General features: G+C 38.8%; 1 protein-coding gene across 7 annotated transcripts; it reads left to right on the top strand.

Moving 5' to 3' along the window:
- Window positions 1–693: 693 nt before the first annotated feature.
- MOK (MOK protein kinase) lies at window positions 694–24,238 on the top strand. 7 transcript variants are annotated; one of them, XM_075103950.1, is made up of 12 exons: window positions 697–974; window positions 5,582–5,696; window positions 7,525–7,614; window positions 9,227–9,297; window positions 12,419–12,497; window positions 13,010–13,058; window positions 14,020–14,198; window positions 16,595–16,696; window positions 17,127–17,300; window positions 17,530–17,641; window positions 18,596–18,796; window positions 18,883–19,196. In XM_075103950.1, the coding sequence occupies exons 1-12, from the start codon at window positions 815–817 to the stop codon at window positions 18,970–18,972; spliced, it is 1,422 nt and encodes a 473-aa protein (XP_074960051.1). In that variant the 5' UTR covers window positions 697–814; the 3' UTR covers window positions 18,973–19,196. The 7 variants fall into 7 exon arrangements, with proteins under 7 accessions (XP_074960053.1, XP_074960051.1, XP_074960052.1 ...); XM_075103949.1 differs by having other exon boundaries at window positions 698–974; window positions 18,880–19,196; XM_075103952.1 differs by lacking the exons at window positions 18,596–18,796; window positions 18,883–19,196 and adding an exon at window positions 23,749–24,238 and having other exon boundaries at window positions 694–974.
- The last annotated feature ends 38 nt before the right edge of the window (window positions 24,239–24,276 follow it).

Raw genomic sequence — 24,276 nt, 5'->3', positions numbered from 1 at the left:
GGTTAGCACTTCCTAGGGTACGATTCCAGTTTCATTTAGTTAGACATAATGTTTATTTTGGGCGTTTATTTCAAAGCATTTACTCTTCTGGCTGCCTAATGCACTGTTGGGATCTTGGTTTGCGCTGACAAACGATTCGCCTTTTCCTAGTATTTTGCCTTTTTAATACATACGCAGCATTTAAAAGACTTTTCTTCTCAGCTTTGAAGCCTACATTAAAATACGTTATGTCCGTTCAGCAAAAGACGAACGCCATGGCTGGGGGGTGGGGGGACACGACACACACCTCTCCGAACCGCGGTTTTTGGGGACCGGCTCGCTATAGCCCGGCGGGCGGTCCGCGCTTCCCAGGGAGCCCCTTCCTCCGCCTCCCTCCCGCAGCTGGGGCGCGGAGCCGTGCACTGCCTCACCCAGCCCCGCAGCGGCGCACGGAAACCACGGGGGACCGGGAGGCCACCCGAGACACGCTGCCGCCGCCACGCGCCCGCCCGCAAGTGACCGGCGAAGGCCGGGGCGGCCGCCGACGACCCTACGGGGGTCTCCTCGATCGGACCGGGGACCGTTAGCCCCTGACCAACGGCAGGCTCAGCGCCACCGTCCCAAGCAAGGCACGCCCGTGGGGCGCTCGGGGAAGGATCGCTCCACGCGACGAAGACACGCCCAAGGGGGTACAATGCACCTCAGGGTGCTGCACCGCGACACCACCCTGAGGTAAGGAGGGAGGACAGAGCTCCCATCCAAAGCCAGCCCCGCGACAGCAGAGCACACCCACAGCTGCCGGCCTGGCGTGCCGCTTGCGGCGGGACGTGACGTGATGACGCCGCGGGGGCGGGGCCGGGGAGCCTGCGCGGTTGCCAGGGTGACGGGAACACAACATGGCGAGCTGACGGCCGGGCCGGGTGGTGCCCGGCGGCGGGGTGACCCGGCTGCACCTTTCCCCCACCCCGAACCGGCGGGCAAGCGCAGGATGAACAGTAAGAGGGTGCGGGGGGAAGCAGCGGGCGCTGCTCGGCGCGGGGAGAGGGCCCTCCCTCAGGGGCGGCGCGGGCCCGGGCGCTGTGAGGAGGGCGGCTGGCAGCGGCGACCCTGGCCCGAGGGGAGCGAGGCCCCGGGCCGGGCTGGGAGCAGCCGCGCTGGGCCGGCCGTGGGAGCTGTTGTGGTCCCTGGAAGCCGCCGTCCCTCGCTGCAGCCCGCTCTTGCGCCTCCCTGCCGAGGCCGCCCATGGAAGCGCTGGTCTCTGCACGCCCGCGGCCTCTGCAACAGGGTGTTCGTAAGTCGCTCTCCCGCTCCTCTGAAGCAGCAGCCTGCCTGTCTTCTGGTCTTTCTAAGTACTTTTTCAGAAATTGCTACACTTTCTCATTCTTTGTTCTGCAAGCTTTTCCCTCCGGTACTTGGCATCCTTCACGTCATCCCATGTCACATCTTACACGTTTGGCATGTTTCCGAATGTAATAACTGTGCCGTGGCCTCGCAATTGTGGCTGAAGCTGAACTTGTTCTTTTCTTCATTTTGTTTGTTATTTCTCTCTTCCCACATGCATCCAATGTCACACTTAAATGTCCTGGCTTTTTCTTCCTCAGCATATCGGCATCTTTGCAACAAAATATCTGCTTTAGGTTTTTATAATATCCTGTTCTGACTGTTGTAGTGCTATCTTTTCTGTCATTTTGCATTGGATTCTTTAATTCTAAGGGATGACTGACTTTCTGTGCTTTCTAGTTATGGTAATGCAGGCATATTCTTTTAATTCCATCACTTGCCCATAGTTTTAATTTACATTGTTCTAAATTGCCTGGGTTCTGTAGTCTCTTGCACATTAAACTGTCCTATTGAGTGATTACCTCTCTGCCATTTTCGTGGCCACTGTTTTGGTGTCAGACTAGTTCAGATTGCTATAACTTAGTCTTTCTAACCTTTATCTGCCTTTCTGCTATCCGTTTTAAGTGCAAACATCTGTGTGTGCTGAAACAGAGGAGGGAAGGAAGAGGTTAGGTAATATCTAGCTTGTTACAGGTGCCATGAAAGAATTGCTAACCGGTGATTAGGTCTTATTTATTCTTTGGTGTTATACAGAAGTGTAATTAAAACACTGTTTATTTAACTTCACCCTCAAAGCTTTCAGTCTTAAAATGCTGATAAATTTTGTAACGTTTCTGTCATTCTCTATCTTTGAGCACCACAAATTCAGGTAAACTAACTGGTAATTGGTTTTGCTTTGTAGCTGTACTAAGTTTCATTGCTTAAACTGGACGCATTTTGACCTGATAGTTCTCTCTTTGGTGTGTGTATTTTAAATCCATTGTTTTGGTGGTTTTTTTTGCCACCTGGTCACTTTGGAAGGATCAGTTGAGTGGTACTGCAGTGGATTTTTAAGGATCTCTGGAAATCTTGGCTTGTGGATGCAAATTCAAAATTTGTTTTAAATTGTTAGTACATTTGAAGGCTAAATGTTATTTCTTATTATTCTGTATAAACTTTTATGTTATTATTCTTACAATGTTCAAGTTCCTTTCAGCTTCTCATTAAATGATAATTAACTTGTCACACGATAGTTCTCATTTTCTCCCTAGGGAAAAAACTCATCTTCAGTGACCTGTTTTGTTCAGAGTTTACACATTGATTTTGTGCATCAAAGAGAGATTTCAAGTAATGCTAGTTCCTTCCTGATTCTGCACTTTATTCAGTCAACGGAAATTATTCAGGTCTTTGCTGTCGTTCTGTTCACTGGATGGCTGTCTCATAAGTGCCAGGTTAAAGCCTCAGTTGTTTGTTATGTGTGGGTTTTTATTTTGTATATGTGGCACTCTATTGTAAAAAAATTAAAATAACAAACCTTACGCCCTTACATGAAAAAAAATTTAGTCCTGTAAGAATGTTTTAAAGTGTGTGTAAAAAAAAAAAAAAAAAAAAAAAAATTAGGTCTTCTTACACTATTAGAATTCTTCAGTTCAAAATTAAAAAAATATATATTTTGAGCCCTTCACTGTCATCTGGACTTCTCTTGTAGGAGCAAAATACCTATATTGATGGAAATATAAACAAAAGCAAGTTATATAAACATTCACTATTTGAATTCTTTATATATCTAAAAATACTTTCAATAAATTTGTACAATAATGCTTTCCCCATGTTTCTCTGCCTAAGTACTTCTGTTCATTAACACCTATGGCTGGTATACCGTAGATATTAAGATCTTATTTTCAGATCATGTGATTTGAATTTTTTTTTTAATGTCAGAGAATCAATTGCTTGCATTTAAGAAAAACATGGGATTGCCATTTATTAGAATCAAAGAGTAGGTCAACAAATAGCTAATTTTTGTTGTATCTGCCTTGCGTATTTTTTGCCACATATAACGTAGCCTGTGTGTATCTGACTGATTGGAGAGTATCAGTTGCCACCAAAAATATCCGCTGACACCTTTTCTTTGGAAATTTGTAAGAGTAGGGTTTAAATATTCTGAATTTACGATCTCCATCTTATATTTAGCTATGTAGATAGGAAATTAAAACTCAGTGGGAGTAGAGAGCATGGTGCAAAGGGTGATTTCTGCTGACAAAGCATGTTACTTGCTCAGTCATGTTGCTTAGTGAATGATGAAGGCTAGGGATCACCTTGCTTAAAGCACTCACTAATGGACCAGTTATCAAATGACAGCCACGTGAATGAAACAGTCTTATGGTCTCTTCCATACTTTGGAGTCTCTGTTAGGGATTGGCTCCTTTACCCATAATGCTTTTCAAATTCTGTCTCTGCTTTTAAAATAGTTCTACATGTAAATTGTCTGTATAGAGTGCATTAGATGCTGTAATTGATCTTAAATTACTTTGCTTTTTCCTATTTTTCAAATTTAGATGGCCTAATTAGTTAATGATCCAGCATGATGGATAATAATAAGAAAATGTAAGCAGCAGGTGATAAAAATGAGAAGAGCAACTGACGATTCTCACAGAAGTGCTGCTATTGTATTGGAGAAAGAGGGATTTGTGAGGGGAGGGTTTCTACTAATTAAAATAGAAGCATTTGGATCACAAGGAAAGACCTTTTTTTTTTAACAGGAGTAAGTGTGAAAGTTGGGGAGGAGAAAAGAGATGAAGACACAACACAAACTGATTGCTAGTTGGAAGACAGCATTAGAATGTCCCTGCCTAAGTAACTTTTTCCCTCCGCAAAATTTCTTGGCAGGCTTTCTCCAGCGTGAGGCTGTATTTATACTTGTAAATTAAACATATCTGGAAATCTTCTTGGACACAAAGAATAACTGGCATGAAATGGCCCACATCTATGCTAGTAAATTCTCTTATCTTCCAAAACAAGGCAGTAGGACAGAAACTGTTTTAGGAATGCCCTTAGAAGGAATCCTTGCATCAGGCTGGGAGGCTGCCCTGGAGAGTGGTATTTGTCACAGGCCAAAGCCGTTCCAGGGACTGTTGTCACAGTAACTAATACAGACAACCACACTTCACTGAATTTGCAGCTATCAACATAGCTTAAGACTCCTACAGTTATTCTGATTCCAATAAAGGTTTGAATATGATAAAAGAGGTTTCCTGCTCTGCCTCCCTCAAAATGACTGGGTTTGGACCTTTCTTAAATAATAAGACTATGTCAAAAGCAACAGCAGCATAAAGCTAACCAGAATTAGGTTTTGCTCAGATGAAATTACTGGAAGAATTATCAAGGATAGAATCTGTAGGTGCTAAAAATAAAGGGAAACAGGAGGACAAAGTGGGTGAAGAGAACCAGGCAGTGGGATTGGTAAGGAACAGTTAATCACAAAGCTGAAGGAGGATAAAGGAGGAAAGAAGAGAGACATCAGTTCTGAAGGAAATCAGGAAAAGTCTCAGAAATTAATAGAAATAAATCTTTCTTCATATCCATTACATTGTCTACTTCCTCTCTTAAAATTCTTCAGAACTAGAATTGACTGATTTTCACATCCTTTTGTTGGTGCACTTCATTATTAAAGCCAAGCATTATTTTTGGCCTAGTGCTAAACTAATATCTGAATTTAGTATGGGAATAAAGCTTTAAAATCAGCAATTGCTTTACTTGGGGGAAAAAAAGCAAAACCATAACCAAGCAAAAAACTCCCAACCCAAAACAAACAAATAAGCAAAACCCCTAAAGCCTCACCAAAATAAACAAACAAAAAATAATCATTGTGGAACGATGACAAGACACACTTGCTGTTCAATACAATTTTATGTTTTCAGTAGAATGTAAATGTGAATGAAGGAAAGAATAAGCTCAGGTATGAGTTGCTGATGCACTACAGCAGAAAAAAAGGTATGAAGTGCTGTGTGCAGAGGCATCGTGCCTTTGAGCAAGGAGGTCATAGTTTATTGTCCAAGATTGATTTACTGTATTTTAGTTTCAGGAATATAAATCTCTGTAATATGGGCAGAAAACTTAATTTGCTGTTATTCATTATATTTTCTCTCAACTTATGTGTTAACAGAAGAACCTTTTTATTTAAAGTTTTCCCATTAGAATTTAACAAATGAAGTGTGGGTTAATATGCAGTTTTCATACCAATTTCTATTTTAAGCATACTGAAACAATATATTTTTGTTTTTAGACTATAAACCAGTTGGTAAGATAGGAGAGGGAACATTTTCTGATGTTCTGAAGACACTGAGTCTTAGGGATGGAAAGTACTACGCATGTAAACACATGAAGCAGCATTTTGAAAGGTATGCATAATTAACCATAGTACCATAGAAAATCTTATTTAAATTTGGTGGGGAAATGTGAACTTAATACTAAGTGATGTTTTTTCAATACACATGTATTAAAAAGGTTTGCATGTAGTACAGAAAGGGAACTCTGCTGCTCATTATGCAGGGCCTTCCCATTTGGCATTGGGGTTATTTCCTTGAGGACTCTAATTGATGTCATCCACTGTAGTAAATGCTGCCTTGCCACTGGGTCAAGGGTGAAATGAGAAGAATGAGGACTAAATAGTTGATTTCTGCTTTGCCAAATGCATTGAATATACTTGTGCTGTTTTTCTTTTTGCTGTAACTAATAATAGGAGGAGGAAATCTGTCAGTCCTCCCCCATGACAATACTTTTTTCAGTCTTGCTTTAAATACTGTTTTAATGGAAGTTAAAAACACTGTATTTATCCTTAGTCCATGTATAGCATTAGTTCTACTTCATGTTTGCATTTATATTTAATTACATCCATCAGCAAGACGCTGTTTGGTCACGAAACGGCTGCTTTATCAGTTAGGAAATTAGAGGAGAGGGCTGTGTGGAAGTAGATGTAGACTTGACATTCTCCTCTAAATACGTAAGTGCCAAACGATGCCTTCTGGGTCACTGGCTTTGTATTCTCAGTCAAATATATTAATTTCCTAGCGAAATCAGTGGGAGTGACCCAGTTGTACCTACAAAGTAAAATGGGACATTTCGCTCTTAGGTGAGATTTCACAATGTAACTCAGCTTCAAAGACTAAGGAAAAGTGGAGCTCTGAAAAAATTACCATAAGTTAAAAAAAAAAAACAATACTCAAATATCTTCAAGTAATGTGGCTTCTGATTCTCTATTGTTTTGTTAGAGAACTGTTGGTTCATTTATACATTACCCACAGCTGACCAAATTGTCCAATTCATCATCAAAAGAGAATTTAAACTAACTGCTTAGCTACCTCAAGGGCAGATGGTACAGAATTCAGTGGTAGAGCATAACAAGCAGACTCTTTTTTTTTTTTTTTTTTTTTTTCATGTAACATGTTTAAAACACCTTTTAGGCCTTCAACCCTTTGGCAAATTGACTGACAAATTCTTTTGATGAAATGAGCTCTTTTAGCAACAGATTTAATATGTGTTGTAAACAGAACCTGCCCATACGAGGTATTTCTCCTAGTGTCAAATTAGAAAATACTGGTTTGGTGTTTAGCTTTATGTCAGACTGTGGAAAGGCGTATGTGTCCTGTCCTGATCCATTACATAGTGTGTAAAGCAACTCCCCAGAGCTTCTGTAGCATGTAGTTTTGTTGTTTATTAAAGTCTAGGAGGGCAATGTAATAATTAAACAATAATTGAATAGTGTCTATTTTTCATGTTAGACGTTACCATCACAACTTGATTTTAAATGTTACATTTGGTGAGGCTAGATTGACACTTTCAGTATCACACTGAGCAGCAGTTGGAATGTATGCTATACCAGCGCAGAATAAACAGTATCATACATATGTTTATGCAACACAAATTCTTCCCAGATAGCTCCTTGGCATGGTAACCGACGTCTGGAGCACAACATATTACTACTTATCTTGTTTGGGTAAGTCCAGCTACTCCAGACTGTAAGAAGGAATAAAACCATTCTCCTGATTATTGCTTTGCTCTATAAAGAAACAAAGCAGGCAAAAAAATTTATCAGGTCCTCCATTTGAAAGACCAGTTACAGACTAAAGTGGAGTAGATTCTTACAGTCTTATGGCAGGGAGGAAAGACAATTATAGTCGTCTCTGACTGCAAGTCAGTCTTCCTCTTTTCTTTTTAATTCAACATCAGTATGGAACAAGTGAATAATCTGAGAGAAGTACAAGCACTAAGGAGGCTGAGTCCGCATCCTAATATCCTTATGTTACATGAAGTTGTTTTGTAAGTATGGTGCATTAATTTCTTTCTTCCTTATTCCTTTATTTGAACGATATTCAGTAACTTTCGGGCCTAGAAGCAACCTGTAGGCACTTAACCAGCTTTTTATTCCAACAGACAGAAAAAATCAACAAATCTGTCAAATTCTGAAGTCTTCGTGCCTTTTTGGTTAAAATCTGATGTAGCTCTCACCTTCTCTGGCTCTTTTACAGCAGGTCAATAATACTTCAACATCAGTATTAAAATTACAGACTAGATGTATTTTAAACACAGCTAAACTTCATATCATAACGTGTAATACTTGCTGGTGATTTCGACCCATGTCCCATATCCCGTGAGTGCTCTAACTGCACAAGATCATGCCCACTGGAGACAGGATTTTGGTAAGGTGCACTCAGAGCTCATCTGCTGGAATAGGCTCTGGTACTTCAAGGATCTTGGTTTAACTTGTCAGTTTGAACTCGGGATCCAAGCAAACTAGTTGGCAGTATCATTTGGTAGGCAACTTTATAGACACCCCTTTGCAAATAATAGAAGTTTAGACCTCTAAATTCAGCAGCAGCTGAGCCATGCATTTGGAAGGAGATCAATCAGTGATGAAGTTGGGTTCCTTAGCCTCATTAGGCACTTAAGTGTCTTCTGGGGGGACATGTTCTGTCTCACAAAGAGATAAGGTTTTATGACAGCATCTACTCTATTACTGTGCATTACACTTCATCACTATGCAACAGCAGACATATACTTCATTACTTCATTATTCAAATACTTGACACAAAACTTGTTGACTGCTCTAAAATATTTTTTTCTTCCTCTTCAGGCTTGTCTTATTCCTCTGCTCGAGGCTCTGGTACTATGGTGGTATTGACAGGCCCTTTTTCTACAAATATATGGAAAGCCAGCAGTCATGTCAGAAGCTTAGCTTTCTGGAATTCTCAGCTTTAGCTGCTGTGTTGCTAACGAAGCGTAATCCAGATGGCCAGCCAGCTCGCCTAGCTCTCTCACAGTCTTGTCTGCAAACTGAATTGCAGATTGTACCTTCAACCTCTTGCTGTCTGGGTTAACAGAATATTGCAGAGGGAATGCACTTTAAGGCAATTATAAGAGAAATTGAAGACCTAAAGAAGTCTGCCTCTGCAGGGCAATGAAATGGAAAATAAAGTGTCAGATGTATTATCATGTTGTGATAATATTTAAAACCGCTGTTATTAGCAAAACACAGATTCCAGTCAGATACTCATTTCCGTGCAATAGAACACTGCTGCAGACCTAACTAGAAAGTATTTTCATATATGGTGTAATAGCTTTCTTATCTTTTATTGTAAGATTCTATCAGTTAACTTGCTGGAGATTTCTTCACAGCGAACAGTGCAGTGTGCCCAGAAAACATGCCTTCAAAAAACTTCACAGAGAAAAACAGTTACCTTTTGTATCAGACACTTCGGGTAGTATAAATAAAAACTATGATACCTCAGACCCTAAGTTGAAAAACTTGTGTGAGAAAGTATCAATGAAAAATGAAAATGTCCATTTTAATACTGGTTAAACTAAGTACTTTTTTCTACCCTGTGTACAAATTAACATTTCTAGCTTAAAGCCTGCTTGTTTGTTTCCCCAGTGATAAAAAAGCTGGCTCCCTTTCACTGATATGTGAACTTATGGATATGAATATTTATGAGCTGATAAAAGGTATGTAGCATTTGCTTAAGGAGCACACAAACCCTTCTCGTGTAGATCACAAAGTGGAAAGAATTATTTTTCACTTGGGTGCTCACCGTTACATATTATAGAATTCATAGGGAAATTTTGTGCTGTAGTGCTTTGCTCTTTATTTCTTTCCAGTACAATATACCCACTCGTTAAAGGCAGGGATGGATGCGGGAGGTTTCTGATGAGTCAGGTCAATGGCCATCTATTTCAGTCAAACTTTACATGAAAACAGGGACAAAACACAAAATAATTGCTTTATGTAACAAAAAGTACAACTTAAATAGGTTCTCTGCGAGGTCAAGACTGTAATGATCTAACAAGAAAATTATTCCCATTTGTTTCAAAAACTACTGAATCAATGACTAATGATTTCGAGTTTTTATAGCTAATAAAAATGCCTTTTACCAAACTTTCTCTATAAAATAGCATTGTTCCCTGAAACCTCCTATATTTAAAAATTCTGGAGCTGTTTGTCAAAGCAGGTGGGAAACTATAAGGCTTAAGGAAGAGTTCCTACAAAAAAGTTTAGAACAAATGTGGATTTAAAACCAGATCTCATATAGACACCAAAGGAGTTAGATACAGCAAATGAAGCCTCACTTATAATTCAATATTAAAAGAGGATTTTTTTTTTTTTCTGAATCATTAAAAATTTGTAATGTCTTAACAGTTGGGAGATTAATGTAAGTATACTGAATGACGGTTGCATGCTCGGTTAACAGAACAGATAAGACTTCCCAAACATGACGTTAGTGACACTGAGCATTCAGCTCTCTAACAAAAGGAGTAACCCTGTCCTGACCAAGATAAGAATTTGAGGTTAAAATGCAGTTGTTTGCTGATAACTGAGGCAGACATGAATATTTGCTGGTTTTAATAAGACATTTCATTTTTCCAGGATAAATTTGTTAAGTTGTAAAGTCAGAGTAGTAGCACATAGGAAGGAGTCCTTATTGGATAGTAGGTTAGTCCAGTGCGTTAAAAACAATCCTGCATCTTCTCCTTCCAGCAGAGATAATGTATTTCCGTTATGAAAAGTCAAAATATTTAGGTTTGTTCTTTAACTGCCCCTTTTTTTTTGACCTCAGAGTATTTGCTTTCATTTGGTTACATTTCTTAGTGTTTCTCTCATTCTTTTCATGTAAAAAAGCCTCCTCTATTAAGCATTGTATACAGATGGAAACTAGTCTAATAGTTTCAGTATGTTCTGTTATTTTTTTTTTATTTTAAAGTACAGTTTTTATCAAATTCAAGTTTTCCACAAGAAGATTGCTTTCATGCCACTTAGTCTTAAAAACTTCCTTTTTTACGGCATGGTAAATTAGTTCAAAATGAAATCTATGTTTAATTGTAATCTGAAATGCTGCAATTAGGAGTTATCTAAACATTAATCTGGGTCTACCTGAACTTCTATAAATCGCTGGTTCTCCTTTATGGTCTGGATTTTGTGTCTGGACTGTGTTTTCCATGATAAAATGTCTTTTTTTTCACCTTGTACAAGGTGGTGGCACAGGGGGTGGAGCTTGGCAAATCAGTTTAATACAGGTGCAGAACAACTTCAAAAACCTTTGAGTTAGAAAAATCTAGAGGCACGTGTGGTTTGTGCAAAATTTTGTAATGAAGAAAAATTTTAAGTAGGGGTTGACTGAAAATTAATTTCTAATTTAACAAGGTGTACAGAGATACTTCTGGAATTAGGAGAACAGTTCACTGCAATGTTACTAATGTGGAAAGATGATCCCCTTGGTTTTGTCCTTAAACTGACAGATTCACATTATTTCAATCAAGACAAGGTTATTTGTCTTTACACAAAGTCATTATACTCTTGATATTAATTTATAGTGGTATCACAAGTCATTTAATAACTGAAAAACAGTCGTTTGCCTTTTGTTTAATCAAGAGCAGATTTGTCATTTAAAGCAATGAAAAATACGACTCAGAGAGGTGAGGAAGATGTCTCAAGCTAAAACCAGTGTATCCTGAAGTGTCACCGCCTTATGATTAATTCCAACTAAGGTTTCTCTAATGATAAATCTGGAAGAAGAGGAGCATCTGCTCCAGATTTTACTAGTGACCTATAATGAAAAAACAATTGAGCATGACTTCTTTTTATGAAGGCCTGATTTTTTAAAATACAAATAATGATCGAGGCTGGTTTGAATAGCTGCATTTTATAAAATCTTTTCTACTATAAATGATGAAAATCCTGATGTTGAAAATGCTTTATATCCCCACTGGGGTAATAATACTACAATTCCCGATGTAAATGGTACTCCGTTTCAAGTGCTTTGTTATCTAATCCTGCTCAGTGGATTACCTGGCTGACTGGAGGAGCACTGTAATCAGTTCAGAACACAAGTCCCGCTGCTGCTAGGGCTTGCAGCCTCAATGAGTTAGTGTCCTGATAATCTCCCTCCTCCTCCCCAGCCAATTACTCATACTACTGTCATCAGGCAGATCAGTACCTGCTTTGTTTTTCAAAAACGTGATCGTTTCTGCCTCTGTTGATGACATTGCAGCGTTACATAAAGGCATTACAGCAAGATTAAAAGGCCTTTGGAACCTATAAAAGGAAAAAGCTGAATAGTTACTGAATGGCTCTGAAAAATAGATAAACGTTATAACTGTCATTACTGCGCAACAGCAGTAGCAAGCTAAACTACATAGGTTAACCTTTAATTTGCAAGTCAACTGTGAATCACACTCATATAAGCATTACAGTAATTTGAGGTGATTGATATGACTCTTGAACCTAAGGACAGCTACTTTGTTCAGAGAGGAAATTAGATGTTAGGAGCAAAATATTGCAGTTCTGTTAGAACTTGGGGAAACATACTGCAAGAAAAAACATGCAGTGAAAGCTAAGGCAGATTACAGACTATGGAAATGATGGTTGTTAGCTGAGCTATTCTGGTGCATACTGAAATCTAAATTATGTCTGAAGTTGAGTGGAAAATGGATTACAAAGCTAGCTATAAAGGACAGAAATAGTATAATTGAAAAAGGTAATGTCAATGCACTACTAGAAGCTGAAGAGTAGTTTTTTTTGTATTCTGTTGCTGGCTAAAAAGGACTTGAACAACTTGAAATTTAATTCTAGGAAGGAGGAAGCCATTATCTGAAAAAAAAATTAAGAACTACATGTACCAGTTATGCAAATCTCTTGATTACATACATAGGTAAGAGACCTGGTTCAGCAACAGCTTTACAGTAAATGTATCATACATTTATTTCAGTGTCATCTCTAAGCAGAGACGTACAGTTGTCTGGGGCAGCAGACTGCTGCTAGGAGAAAAAAAAACGATGCCCAGATGCATCTTTGCCTGCAGCAGCGCACTGGAAGGCAGCAAGCACGTAGCCCACACTGCTGCCAGCGCCGCAGGGGAGCACTGGCACCTGCTGCAGAAGGCCCTCCTGGGAGGGGGTGGCCCTTGCAGCCCTCTGGTACCCTGGTGACAGCAGAAGCAGAAAGCCTGGCCTCCCCATCCTGGACTTGCCCTCTCCCCATTCCCAAACCTGTAGCTCTTGTATCACCGTGGTGGCAAAATTCAATTTTTTTACTATGCTGTTGATAAGTTTGAAGAAAGGGTTAAGTTTCTTGAAGGAGTGTTTTTTACGAATAATTGGAAGCACTGATAATGTTTATCATTTTTACTGAACTCTTCTCTCTGGTGTGTTTGTATTGTAACAGCAATGGGATATTTCACAGAGATGTGAAACCAGAAAACATATTAATAAAGGTAATTAATTTTATGTGAGTATATTTACCTGAAAGTGAAGTACATCAGTATTTTTAGCTTTACTCTGAGAAGGTAATGGTTCTTCATGAATAAAAGGACAGTTTTTTAAAAATGTATAGACAATTACTTCTAATACCACGTTCCTCATCTGAGGAATGAACAAGCAAGTTTGTTATTGGGTAAAACCTGAAATGAATCAGATGCGTTACAGCCTGCATTTGTTACAATCTAATAAGGTGTTCTTTATCCTCTATTGATTTATGTTTATCTTTAACCTAGCAACAAGCGATAGGGTTCAGTTCTGCAGCCCTTTCTTTCTACATTAAACTCCTACGTTTAGTGGAAGTTATTCACACAAAAGACAGCAGACAGGATTAGCTTTCAGAAGATTTCTTCATTGAAATCTATTCTCCTGGCAGTTTCAGAATATTATTTTGCTAATGTCTGAAAAGCAAGGATTTCAAAATTCAGTTTATGTAATTTTATTTTCTGGAGATAATTTTTTCTTTTATGTCTTAGAAGTGTATAGGAGAAACTGTTACAAAGAGAAGCAAAAGCTACCTATTACATCACTGCTAAACACAAGAACTCTAAGAAAACAACTTAATCCAGGTGTCCTATTCAGCAGTCTTCCCTTCAGTAACAGTCTATATGCTTTTCAATTAACTCTTAGCTCTTTAAGGATGTAGAGCGTACACAGCATTTGCACATATTATGCATATGTGGACAGTACAGATACATGGTATTTGCACATATTATGGGACACAGATATCTTCAAGCCGGGAGCTACTTGCTATTTAAATGCAGTTTTATTGCTATAATACTACCCCTGGGATTTCTGAAAGTTTATTCTTAAAGTAATCTGTGATTTCTTTTATGATGACCACTTCACGTGTTTAAAGAACATATTTGCTCAAATATTTCAGTGTTTCTAATTTGTCAAAATACTTTATTTTTGCAGCAGAATACCCTGAAGTTAGGAGATTTTGGATCTTGTAGGAGTATATATTCTAAGCAGCCACATACAGAATATATCTCTACACGCTGGTACCGAGCACCTGAATGCTTACTTACAAATGGCTACTATAGTTATAAAATTGATATGTGGAGTGCTGGCTGTGTTTTCTATGAAATCACAAGGTACAGTGTTCAGTGGAGGCTCTTGCTTATTATTAATCAAGAAAATCAATGATAAATAATCGAAGGAGTATGTGGTACAGGTAATGTGATCTTTGTTTCCATGGTTTTGTGGAAGCTGCTTCTGTGATTAGTCTGCCGGGTTCACAAGGCAGTAATCCTGCCTTGTCCCGTGCTCTCTTCACCCTATGGCAGGTTAGTGCAGTGGGATGTTCAAGAGAACAGAGTACCAACAGATATGATGTACAAGTGATACAACATTTTTGAACAGTTGGTTGTTTCATTGATTGTTTGGTTTTTGTCTTTTCCCCCTCCCACCCACCCCACCCCCCGTTGGCTTCATATTTGCATTTGGTAAAAATGTGTTTTCTCTGCTTTAACTCTGAACAGAGTATGGCTCACTTCCTATCATGACCATTGATAACTGTCCTCAATCTTATTAATGCACTTGATGGTAAAGTTTTTCCCTCTTTTTTTTATTTACTATTCTGCAAAGCCAGAGAAGATTAGAGAAGACACTCCCTCTGATTTACTACTTTGATTTATAATGCAGTGTTTTTAAGACCCTTGTGCTGGGACCTTATGTCCTGGAATATTTTGAAGTTGAATTCTGATGAGGGAAGAGGAAAACCCAGATTAAAGTCCTTTAAGGTTTTCGATGATGATGAAACTATAACTCAAAAAATCTGTCACTGGTCTTCAAGAAAAAAATGAAAAATAACCACCATAAGTATTTCTCCAATATCTTTGTGCCCTAGCAACAGCAGCAGTTCTTTATTCTCCTCCCACACTGCTGCCTCTGATACGCAACCAGCAGTGATAACATTTGCTTTGCTTCTCTCCTCCTCCTCCACATTCCAAGTGCAGCTGCTGCCATCACCATCGCATTAGATGACAACCCTTATGCTTTGCCTGCTAACTTGTAGAAACAGTTCTATTCGGTCAGAAAACTGTTAACAGAAAAATCCTAAACGTGGCAGTTCTCTTGCAAAGTAAATTGGGACCAAAAGCTTTAAAAATGCCGTGTTTTTCCATTTCAGTTTGAATCAGGTGAGCTTTGAAGTTTGGCAAGAAAATTACACGCTGCAAACTTAAGTGTTCTTAGGGCAAAAAAAACCTTACAGATATTTCCTCATAATTTTAGCTTAATGTAACAAATTTAATTCCTTGCAACCACTGCACATTTTCACAGACCTGATAGATGTGCTCAGAGAGAAATGGGAGACGTTTACTGGAAATTACCAAATTAAAAAAGATACAGCCATGCCAAGCTAAAGGAAGGTATGGACAGGTTGTTTCTTTTGAAATGCATCTTGCAGTTTTTGCTGCTGAACATGTGCATAAGCCTTTACGCTTTACACCACATTGTGTAAGAATTTTCAGTCTTTTACTCAGCCATGCTTATCTTCCAGATCTTGCTCTCCCTCTTTCTGTTCCTTATAAATCATGGTTGCTGGATTATGTTTGTTTGTGAATTGCACAGTTGTTCTTCCCTAAATTATAGCTTTACATTTAGAGACGGCACATTTTTGTAGTTCACGCAAAAGCTACTCCCAACTGCTTGTCTTGATATAGCTGCACAACATGAATCAGATCTCTTTTCTCTCCTTCCTCTTCTCAAAGCTTTATAAAGACATTCAGTGTGCAGCCAGCTGTTTGACTGAATTTGCAAACAGTTAAAAGATGTTTCCTCCTTCTACAAAGAGGGATGAATGTATTGCTTTCAAGAATCACATGGTGCTACTGAAGTGTTTCTTAAATTATAAGCCCGAGGAAATGTTCTGCTGACATAGAAAAGGGCAACATGTGCGAGAAACAAATGGTAGTGGACCTAATAGATTGCTCTATTGATAACATCTTCAAGGACTCTATGCAAGTTTTGTATTAACTGAGAATCAAGCTCAGGAATGCACTTCAGATTACCATCTTTCAAGTATTGCTGTTTGCAGAGAACCTGTGTGTTAGGAGTGGAATGTTTCTTATAAGTATGTATTTCTAAGTGCATACACAACAACAGGGACTGCTTGACTCTGCTGTCTTAAAATGAGGAAAACGCGTTGTCTTCACTAGGAGAAAACACAATCCCATATCCATCGCCTTGCTCCAGGAGGGATGTTCTCTTTACATATTTTACCCCAAACCTGTGAGGAGGGAGCAACTACAGGTTTCTGTTTAGGAACCCGAACTACTTTTTCCATCCAAATATGCAGTTGTATGAATCCACTGCTCACATGTTATCCTTCAGTTGTTGGTTGGTATTAAATTGTCCACAAATGAATAATTCTAAAATGTATCATCTTCCTCATAAATAAAAATTTTTTAGTGGAAGTGGCAGCTTTGCGACTTAAACTAGTTTAATTGTGTCTTCTCTAGTGCTAATCCCATCTCTTACCTTGCAGTTTTCAGCCCCTCTTTCCTGGATCTAATGAGCTGGACCAAATTTCAAAAATCCATGACGTTATAGGCACTCCTGCTAACGAAACTCTCAGCAAGTTCAAGCAGTAAGTATGCACTCCCATAGTTATTAATCTGTTTAAATATCCACAATATAACTGTACAACTGTATGCAATTTCTGCTCAGGGAGCCACCACAGAAATCCCATACTGTTGTGACGGCTGCTGCCCAAAGAGCAAAGTGTCTTTTATCCTTACCTAGAGATAGTCTCACATTCATGATCCTTGTAGGCAGAGCAGAGGAAATCTGAGCCTATATCAATCCTTTTTGACATAAATTTGGCCTTTTATTTCCATAGTGTCTTTAAGGCCAATGACAGAACTTGTTAGGAAAGAAAACTTGTTTTCCCCCCAAGTATTACTGACTTGTCCCTAATAAATTATTACTTAAATCAGATTAGAAAAATTTTTTCAGTAAATTGTAGTTCTCTCTGAATACGCATGAGTAACTGTTTATTCTCAATTTACATAACACAGGTCAAGAATTGCGAGTTTTGATTTCCCCTTTAAAAAAGGAAAAGGAATACCGCCTCTTGTGCACAATTTGTCTCCCAAAGGCTTCTCTCTCCTGTATGCAATGATAAAATATGATCCTGATGAGAGAATCGCTGCCCATCAAGCGTTACAGCACCCTTATTTTCAAGAACTCTGGCAAGTGACTTCAAATCACTTCATTCTTGAAGACTAAAATTAAAAAGCAGGGGGAACGCTGTGTGCATGTTATTTAAAGTGGACTGAAATGAAGTCTGCTTACCGTGCTAGTACTTAGCATACAATACGAGCAGAATTCAGTCAACATAATTCTTTGCATTGAGTCCGAATTTCACCTAAAGTATAACCAATGTTTTTCTCTTTTTTCCTTTTGCACCAAACTTTTTAGGGCAGCTGATCCACAACCTATGGCCATGCACAAAAAATTAAGGTTACTAGGAAATACAGCAGGGCAAGTACCTCTGCAGTCGTGGCAAATTTCGAAGGAAAGTCAAAGACAGGTAATATTAAAGTGGAAGACTTGTCAGCTAGTAATTTGTGACGCTGAGCTTGTTAGCTAGAAACAAATGTTTTACTTAAGCTGATTACTTGGTTTTACTCAGTCTGCCTAAACACTGATCTTTATTGGGTCTGATGCAGTTCCACCCCCGACAAGCCCTGAAAATCACGAGTTAGAATTTAGAAGCTGTGATACCACATAATCCCTTCAGTACATGGTTATAATAGTTGCTATTACTTAGAGGGTCATTTCTAAGTTTGTTTAAAATGTCATCATCCTCTTCTTCTGCTGTCTGCCTTTGAGTTAAAAAATTGTACAGATGAAGTTTTAGCAGAGACAGAAAGGGTGCTTTTGCCTTTGCCAGCCTTCAGCCTACATTCTGAAAAGATATACATTTTTAAAACATAATTATCCTGTATTTAGATGATATGTGGGAAAATCTAAACTTATATTTGACACTGGAAATCAAAAAATTAAAATCTGATTTAAAACTCTGGTGAACTAAAACTTTGTTTATATTCAAGCTACATGAAAAATAACGTGTTCACTCTTAAGGGTTCGCTATATCTGCAAGGTGAGCTAGAAGTTAGGACTACATGAAAAACTCAAATACAGGTTTTTCTCAATAAAACAAATTACAGTAGTAAAACAAATTATAAATTATTTTCTGCTGTGCATTTAACCTTGAAAGCATAAACTCTCCTTCCATAGGAGCAGCCGCTTTTTCCACCAGTTTAGTTCTGGGGTCATCAATGTGGGCTTTATAAGAAATTCCTTCAGGAAAAACTGCAAGAAACATCAAGTGAGGTAGTAATTCTTAAAAAATAATTAGCTGAAGTATTTGGCTGTTTGGGGTTTTTTATTATTATTATTTAGATTTTCTCTTTTAATTTTATTCTTTAAGAATAACTCCTTAAGAATTCAGAAAGAAATTTAATCTTGTTTATTTTAAAAGTATTCTCTTAGGAAAGTCCAGGAAAAAACAAAACAACAACATGGACCTCCTCATGGAGAATTACCAAAATTAAATCTTTCTGGAGTAGCCAAACTGACTTCCTGTCCCGCTCTGACGTTCCATCCTGTTTTTGGGGCACCTAAGGAAAGTGGTGAAACCCCCTCATTACAGTCTGTTAGATTTATTGGATCAAATGTCGAGGTATAGACGCTAACTTGCTCATTAAAGTTTAACAGCAAAATGTGTTTTACAGACCGTATTTCAAACTCCTGTTGTTTCCTCAGCAGTCTGAGAAACAGAAGGCATGTAGGTCTTCCCCAAAATATTTCCACTTACCTGCTATCAAACGAAGAGGAGGAGGAGGAGGAGGTTACTGACTGCCTTGTCAAGTATTTGGAGTGTGAGGAAAAGCACGACTCTGCAGTGAGAGCCAATCACGCTTCCGTTGTGAGAGCGCTAACGAGAACAGCAGTGCCGCCTTCTGTGTTCTCTGACAATTTGTAGGAGAAACCCCCAAGTTTCTGAAGGGCTGCTTACCCACCGTTTTGGTGTTCTGTTCCTGAAGGGTATCAGTATTTAATTAAAGCCTTGTTCTGGCAGAGCTTAGCGAGCACTCTGGATTGAACTTTCTAGGTTTGGGTTTTTTTCCCTTTTAGAACCTGATGGAGGAGGAGGTTGGTTAAAAATAACATGGAAGGGTTCTTTGAGCTCCAGTATTAGGAATGGAATGTTAGCTACAAAATATAAGTTTTCATATCATATTATAAAGGACAGCTAACTTTTGTATAGTTTTTTAGATGTAAAATTTTTAATTTTCAGTCAACTCTGGAAAGAATTCACCTCCCGTATTCAGTAGCTTCAGCCTCAAGTTTTGTTAAGAATGTGCAGATTATGTAATCAAATGAGATAATTGATTTTGATGCAGTTTTGGTAACTGCTGAATATTTCTATATAACTCCACCTAAAAGCTAAAGCAACTTTTATCTGATTCAAAAGCATATAAAACTTTGTCATCGTTTTCTTCAAGCCATTGATCTCAATGTTAATCAAAAGTTTTAACAGCGACTGTTGCAGCTAGTTGCATAGAAGAGCAGTCAAGGCATGTATCTTGTCACACTTCAGAAATGCTGCACACAGATCATCAGTAACAATTCAATATAATGTCACTGTTTCCTAGTGATATAAAAGATAAGAGTTGCAAGGCAGAGTTTTTATCTTGCTTGGAATGAGTAATTGCTGCAATTTGATACCATTGATTTTTAAAGTCCCAAGATCTCCTAAAAATTGGCAATAATTAATTTGCAATACTTTGGCAATGTGTTACAAAATAGTTTTGCTATTGAAAAAACAAATGAGTTTGTGCAAGTCATACTTAGGTGGGGGTTTAAAAATCTTCTGCCTCATAAGTATGCCTGCAGGACACGTTTTGCAAATAACTTTTATTTTTTTACTAGTTCTGAAAGTTGCTGTGGTCATAATTGGGAAGTGATCAGCTTTTTGTCCAGTAACCAAACACTTCTGGAGCCGCTGCTGCTGTTCAAAATTTTCTGTGCAACAAGAAAGTGAAAACCAAGCGATGAGAAGGCAGGCAAGGGGCGATGTGTATTAGGAGTCGCTGCTGCGCATGAGGAGGCACCGTGAAAAAATGCACAGGGTAGCAGCTCATGCTAATGTTACTAAGCCAACCCTTAAGCATCAGTTTGAGATTGGTGCTCTAAGTCCAGACAAACTATTTCTTCTGATCACTTAAGATGCAGCTCAAACAATGCAATAAAGCACCCATTAAGATTTTTATAAAAATTCTAGTCATTTAGAGTAAGGGTTATGCCCGTTATGCTCTCAGATCTGGGATTTTATTAGGCTGTGCATTTGTTAAAATAATGATTCTTCTCATTCAGTTAGAGGTTTTCCAGTAGGTGGCTTTTTTGTTGTGCTATTTTGGTTGGATGGTTGTCTTTTTAAGAATCGGCGTCTCACCACTCGTAGGACTCTGTTGTGACTGTGTTAGATCCTATTCCTTGTTCTCCCATTCAGCTTCTGGATAACGTTGAGCACGCTCAAATTCCACACTGTAGCTTTTCAATGTGGGGAAGCTCATGAAACTCAAGTTCTTTATGAATCTTCTGGATCTTCTGGAATCTACTGCTTAAAAGCACTTGTCTATCTTATATTTATCCTTGTGTTTTGAAGAAGGTATTATTTTCACATACTGGACTGAGGAGCAACATGACATTTACTAGCAGATTTTTTAAAATGGGAAAATATTAGCAGGCTAAAGGCTTGCGGCACGTACCATGGGAGTAATTTTTTGGTATTGATTCAAAGTTGACTATCCAAGTCGAGTATCTTGCACCTGCATCACAGCCTACTGCACCTTTGCTCATTTTATTCCATTTCTTCATAGCAAACTTTCAGAATCTCAATAGCAAGAATGGAAAAACATCCCAGCCCCCACAAGAATTCTTGTAAAATAAGGCTACAGCACACGAACAAGGCTCTGCAGGGAAACGCGCATTGCTGCTGCTTGTCCTAGGTATGCCAGGGGAGTAGCAGGGGTCACTTACTGGGGCTGAACAAATGTGTGAGCAGAGATTTAGTGGAGGAAGCATTCCATATCAGTAGGGTGAGACCCTCATAATAAAGGGAGAATTAAACAGCAGAGTGTAGCAGTATAGCTAACTGCTCTTCCTTGCTTTATTGAACCTGATACTGATACTGATACTGGCTGGGTGCTCTCTTTTCTCCAGTTCTAAGCAGAAAATGTGCTCCTGACCGGCAGCTCCAAGCACGGTGGGGTGTCCAACGACAGCAGCTGGCTGAGTTTTACTGCTGTTGCAGTTAATCATTGCTCCACTTCGTCGTGCTTTCATGTTAGCAGCTCGTACTGGTAGAACAGATGGAGAACTCCAACAATAAGGCAATCCAATATTTGTTTGAATGCCTAGCAGAGGCTTATATATATAAATATATATAAAATAAATACATATAAACCTAGCATAGGTTTTAATATATATATAAAACTAAAAGAAAGGTGTGATGCTAAGCTGAGGAACTGGAACTAAGGCCTGCAGCTCTACAGGCAACACAGTGTAACAGTAACCGCCGACTTCCTACCTTTGTAACACCGAGCAAAAGGTGCCGTGAGCTTATCCAGTGTCTTTTCCAGAGAGGAAGATGGTGAGTTGCTTGGTGCTGATATATTTGGAGTTGAGCATGCTGTACAGCAGCAAAAATGGTGGTCTAAAAATAGGTAGCTTATTGTATCTGAGGGATCTCACTCTCAGCAGTTACTAATTCCTTACAAGAATAATAATTAAAAAAAGGACAAATCCTACTACCCAGCGCTCCTACCCAGCGTTACACTGTAGCGCAAGGCTCATATTATCAAGAGTATGTTCCTGATGGAGATATGTTAATTGTATTCATACCTTCCCATAATTTTGCCTGGAAACCTCAAGTCACAGATGTTGAATTTTAAATATTTCAACTAAGAAAAAAAGAAAAAAAATCCCTCAGATCATGTATGCACAAGATACTTTACTGTTTTCAAATGTGTTATGGCAACTGTTTGCTGCTATAATTAATATGTCAGGTAGGTAGTTATTCATACACAAGGAAAAGGGTTGGGTGTTTTTTTTTAAAAGATGAAGCCAGAATAGCTGGTAAGTTTTAACTTGCAGAGAAAAGGCTATCGGAGTAATTTCTTGCATGTTATGAGCAATTCCCTCTCATGGACTCTGTAGCTGGGGCTGTCAGGCTGTTACAATGAAAAAGGCAATTTCACATTCAGCAGATTTTTTGCTATGAAAATTGGAAACCTGAAGTGAAGGCCCACATTGGAATGTTTTCTTCATTTATTTTGCACTTTCAAGTGGATCTTACACAGTTTGGCACGTACGGCACTTCACGGGTATTTATTTCATACCAAACTCTTTGCCATTGTACTTCTGGAGACAACGTACACGCTCCGGCTGTTGGATCAGTGGGCAAACTTGAGTTTTCCCACTTGCTTTATAGTTAAAATGCACTCAACTTCAAACTACAAACTGTAAAGTATTGTTTCTACCCTCATTCTTCCAGCTAAAATTCCATATTGAGATGATGTGTGTTCCACTCACTTTTAGATATTTTTTTCTAACATAGTAGGACATAGTTTTCTAACAGCTCCCTTAAGAGCTGTATCTATAGTAGGAAACTCTAAATTCTTTCCAGGTAAGTTATTAATATCCCTTTTCTTCCTAAAATATGTTTTTCCATATGGACTAAAGGGTGGGACGGGCAGTTCAAGCTTCTAGACGATTGCCTAATAGCAAAGAGGCTGGAAAAAGGAAAACCACGTATCCGCCTTGTACACTATTTAACTGTGATCTGTAGCAGGGAGGTACTCTGCAAACGGGTGTGCAAGTAGCTGCTGTTACTACCCCAGTGTGGGCTCCTACTGGTTTTCCATACTGGTTTTGTTTTTTCAGTTGAAGGAAAGAAAAAATCTTTCCAAGTTACTACGTATTTTCTCAACTGTTTCATTTTGACTCAGGCCGTACGAAGCACTTTTATAAAAGAAGTCTCTACTTCTTTTAGCTACTACAGAAGTAGCTACTGTAGTTGTTTCTCCCCAGATTTTCATTCATTTCCTAAAAAACCATCATGTCTAAATTTTACTGGCAATTTAAAGAATTCTACCCAGCTTCATTGTTGGGAGAGCAGGAGGGGCACCAACGGGCGCCCTCAGGTGTGTGCGTTCCTGGGCTAGCGGTCCCTGCTGTGCTCTGCCTGCCTCAGGCCTGGCTGCAAGACCCAGCAAAGGCCCAGCTGTGGCTATTGCTACAGGGGAAGGAGGGAACGATGTGGTGGATACTTCTGTCTTTGGTCGTTCTGGGCTTGACATGGAGCAACATCTCTTCAGGGGGTTTAATCTTTGCAAGAACTGCTGAAAACAATTTAAGTGTTCTGTTGCTGACTGACTAGAAATAACATGTTCAGTTATTATTAACGGAATAAAACGACAAGCAGTATTAACCTACACAAATACGTGGGTCTGTCTAGCTCCACAACGGGTATCAGTTTAAGAGCATTGAATTATAAATGAGATGCCTGATTTAAGACAAACAAGTTGTCTCAACCATGCCTACTCCAATATGTCGACCTAATTCCAGGTTGCCAGGTCAGACCGTGTGCACATCTGCTGCTGGATCTTTCACATCACAACTCCCAAGACAAGCATGTGGGACTATGTCATTACAAAATCCTTACCCCACAAAGTTGTCTGTCTGCAAGATTTCCGCTGTACGACTTATTTAGAGATAAACCATTAAGAACAGGAACAGAACAGTGTTATTTCACTTTCCTAATTGAAATTCAACTATATTAAATTTGAAGCAACGTTCTAGATGAGATATCTTTGAAAGGAATTTGTCCTACAAAGCTTAGATGGTATTTCTGTACCAAACATTTAATTCAACAAAGGCTTGATTACATCAAAAGTGATCAACTTTGAACAGAAAGTAAACAAAAATGCATACTCAATATAGTTTAATATGTATTTTCTGAATTAGAAATATCACTTTCTTAAATGAATGAGAATTTCTAGTGTAATGATCCATTACTCCCCTCCCCCATCACTGAATTACATTATTTATACATATTATACAGAGCCGACTGCAGTTGGAAACAACAATATTAAA

This window comes from Phalacrocorax aristotelis, chromosome 9, assembly GCF_949628215.1.
Source record: "Phalacrocorax aristotelis chromosome 9, bGulAri2.1, whole genome shotgun sequence".
NCBI classification, from domain to species: Eukaryota; Metazoa; Chordata; class Aves; order Suliformes; family Phalacrocoracidae; genus Phalacrocorax; species Phalacrocorax aristotelis.
This window is presented reverse-complemented; position numbering and strand designations above follow the sequence as displayed.

Bases quoted from the DNA above. Each gene is read 5' to 3' on its own strand.
- MOK (XM_075103949.1), top strand. From the start codon at position 815: ATGACGCCGCGGGGGCGGGGCCGGGGAGCCTGCGCGGTTGCCAGGGTG. The intron at 5,697-7,524 runs GTATGCATAATT...ATTCAACATCAG, and splicing joins ATGAAGCAGCATTTTGAAAG to TATGGAACAAGTGAATAATC. The intron at 7,615-9,226 runs GTAAGTATGGTG...TTGTTTCCCCAG, and splicing joins ATGTTACATGAAGTTGTTTT to TGATAAAAAAGCTGGCTCCC.